Source organism: Eimeria mitis, genomic scaffold (assembly GCF_000499745.2).
Source record: "Eimeria mitis Houghton genomic scaffold, Emh_scaff990, whole genome shotgun sequence".
Taxonomy (NCBI): Eukaryota; Apicomplexa; class Conoidasida; order Eucoccidiorida; family Eimeriidae; genus Eimeria; species Eimeria mitis.
The window spans coordinates 12,552-12,941 of NW_013577271.1; the positions used below are offsets into that span (position 1 = coordinate 12,552).

The following is a 390-nucleotide window of genomic DNA, read 5'->3' on the forward strand; positions in this document are numbered from 1 at the left end:
AGCAGCAGCAGCAGCAGCAGCAGCAGCAGGTATAGGCTCGAAACCTATTAAGATAAGTGCTTCTCTTCCTGCTGCAATCCGCAGCAGCTTTGTTTGTAGGGTTTGGTTGCTGCTGCTGAGCAGCATATATTTATTATTTATAGAATCAATGTTATTTATATTTTTATTTTTATTTATATTTATTTTATTTATATTTATTTTATTTATATTTTTTATTATTGTTTGTAGGGTCAATAAAAACAGCAGCTTGCTGCTTCTTACTAATTCCCGAGATGTACATACACCCGAAAGAAGACGAGAGAAAGGAGTGTTTGCTGCTGGCAGCAGCAGCAAGAGCGGTAGCAGCAGAAAGAATAATGGAAAAGCAGCAGCAGCAGCAAAGACAGCAGC

The 390-nt window shown here is 38.2% G+C and overlaps 1 protein-coding gene across 1 annotated transcript in view; it reads right to left on the minus strand.

Annotated features, from left to right (window-relative positions):
* Positions 1–280, minus strand: part of EMH_0026880 (uncharacterized protein) — a gene marked incomplete at both ends in the record, with an annotated part of 1,347 nt that extends 1,067 nt beyond the window's left edge. The window contains one exon of the mRNA XM_013502681.1: positions 262–280. Within this exon, the coding sequence (XP_013358135.1) occupies positions 262–280 (19 nt within the window). The remainder of the gene's footprint in view (positions 1–261) is intronic.
* Between the last annotated feature and the right edge of the window lie 110 nt (positions 281–390).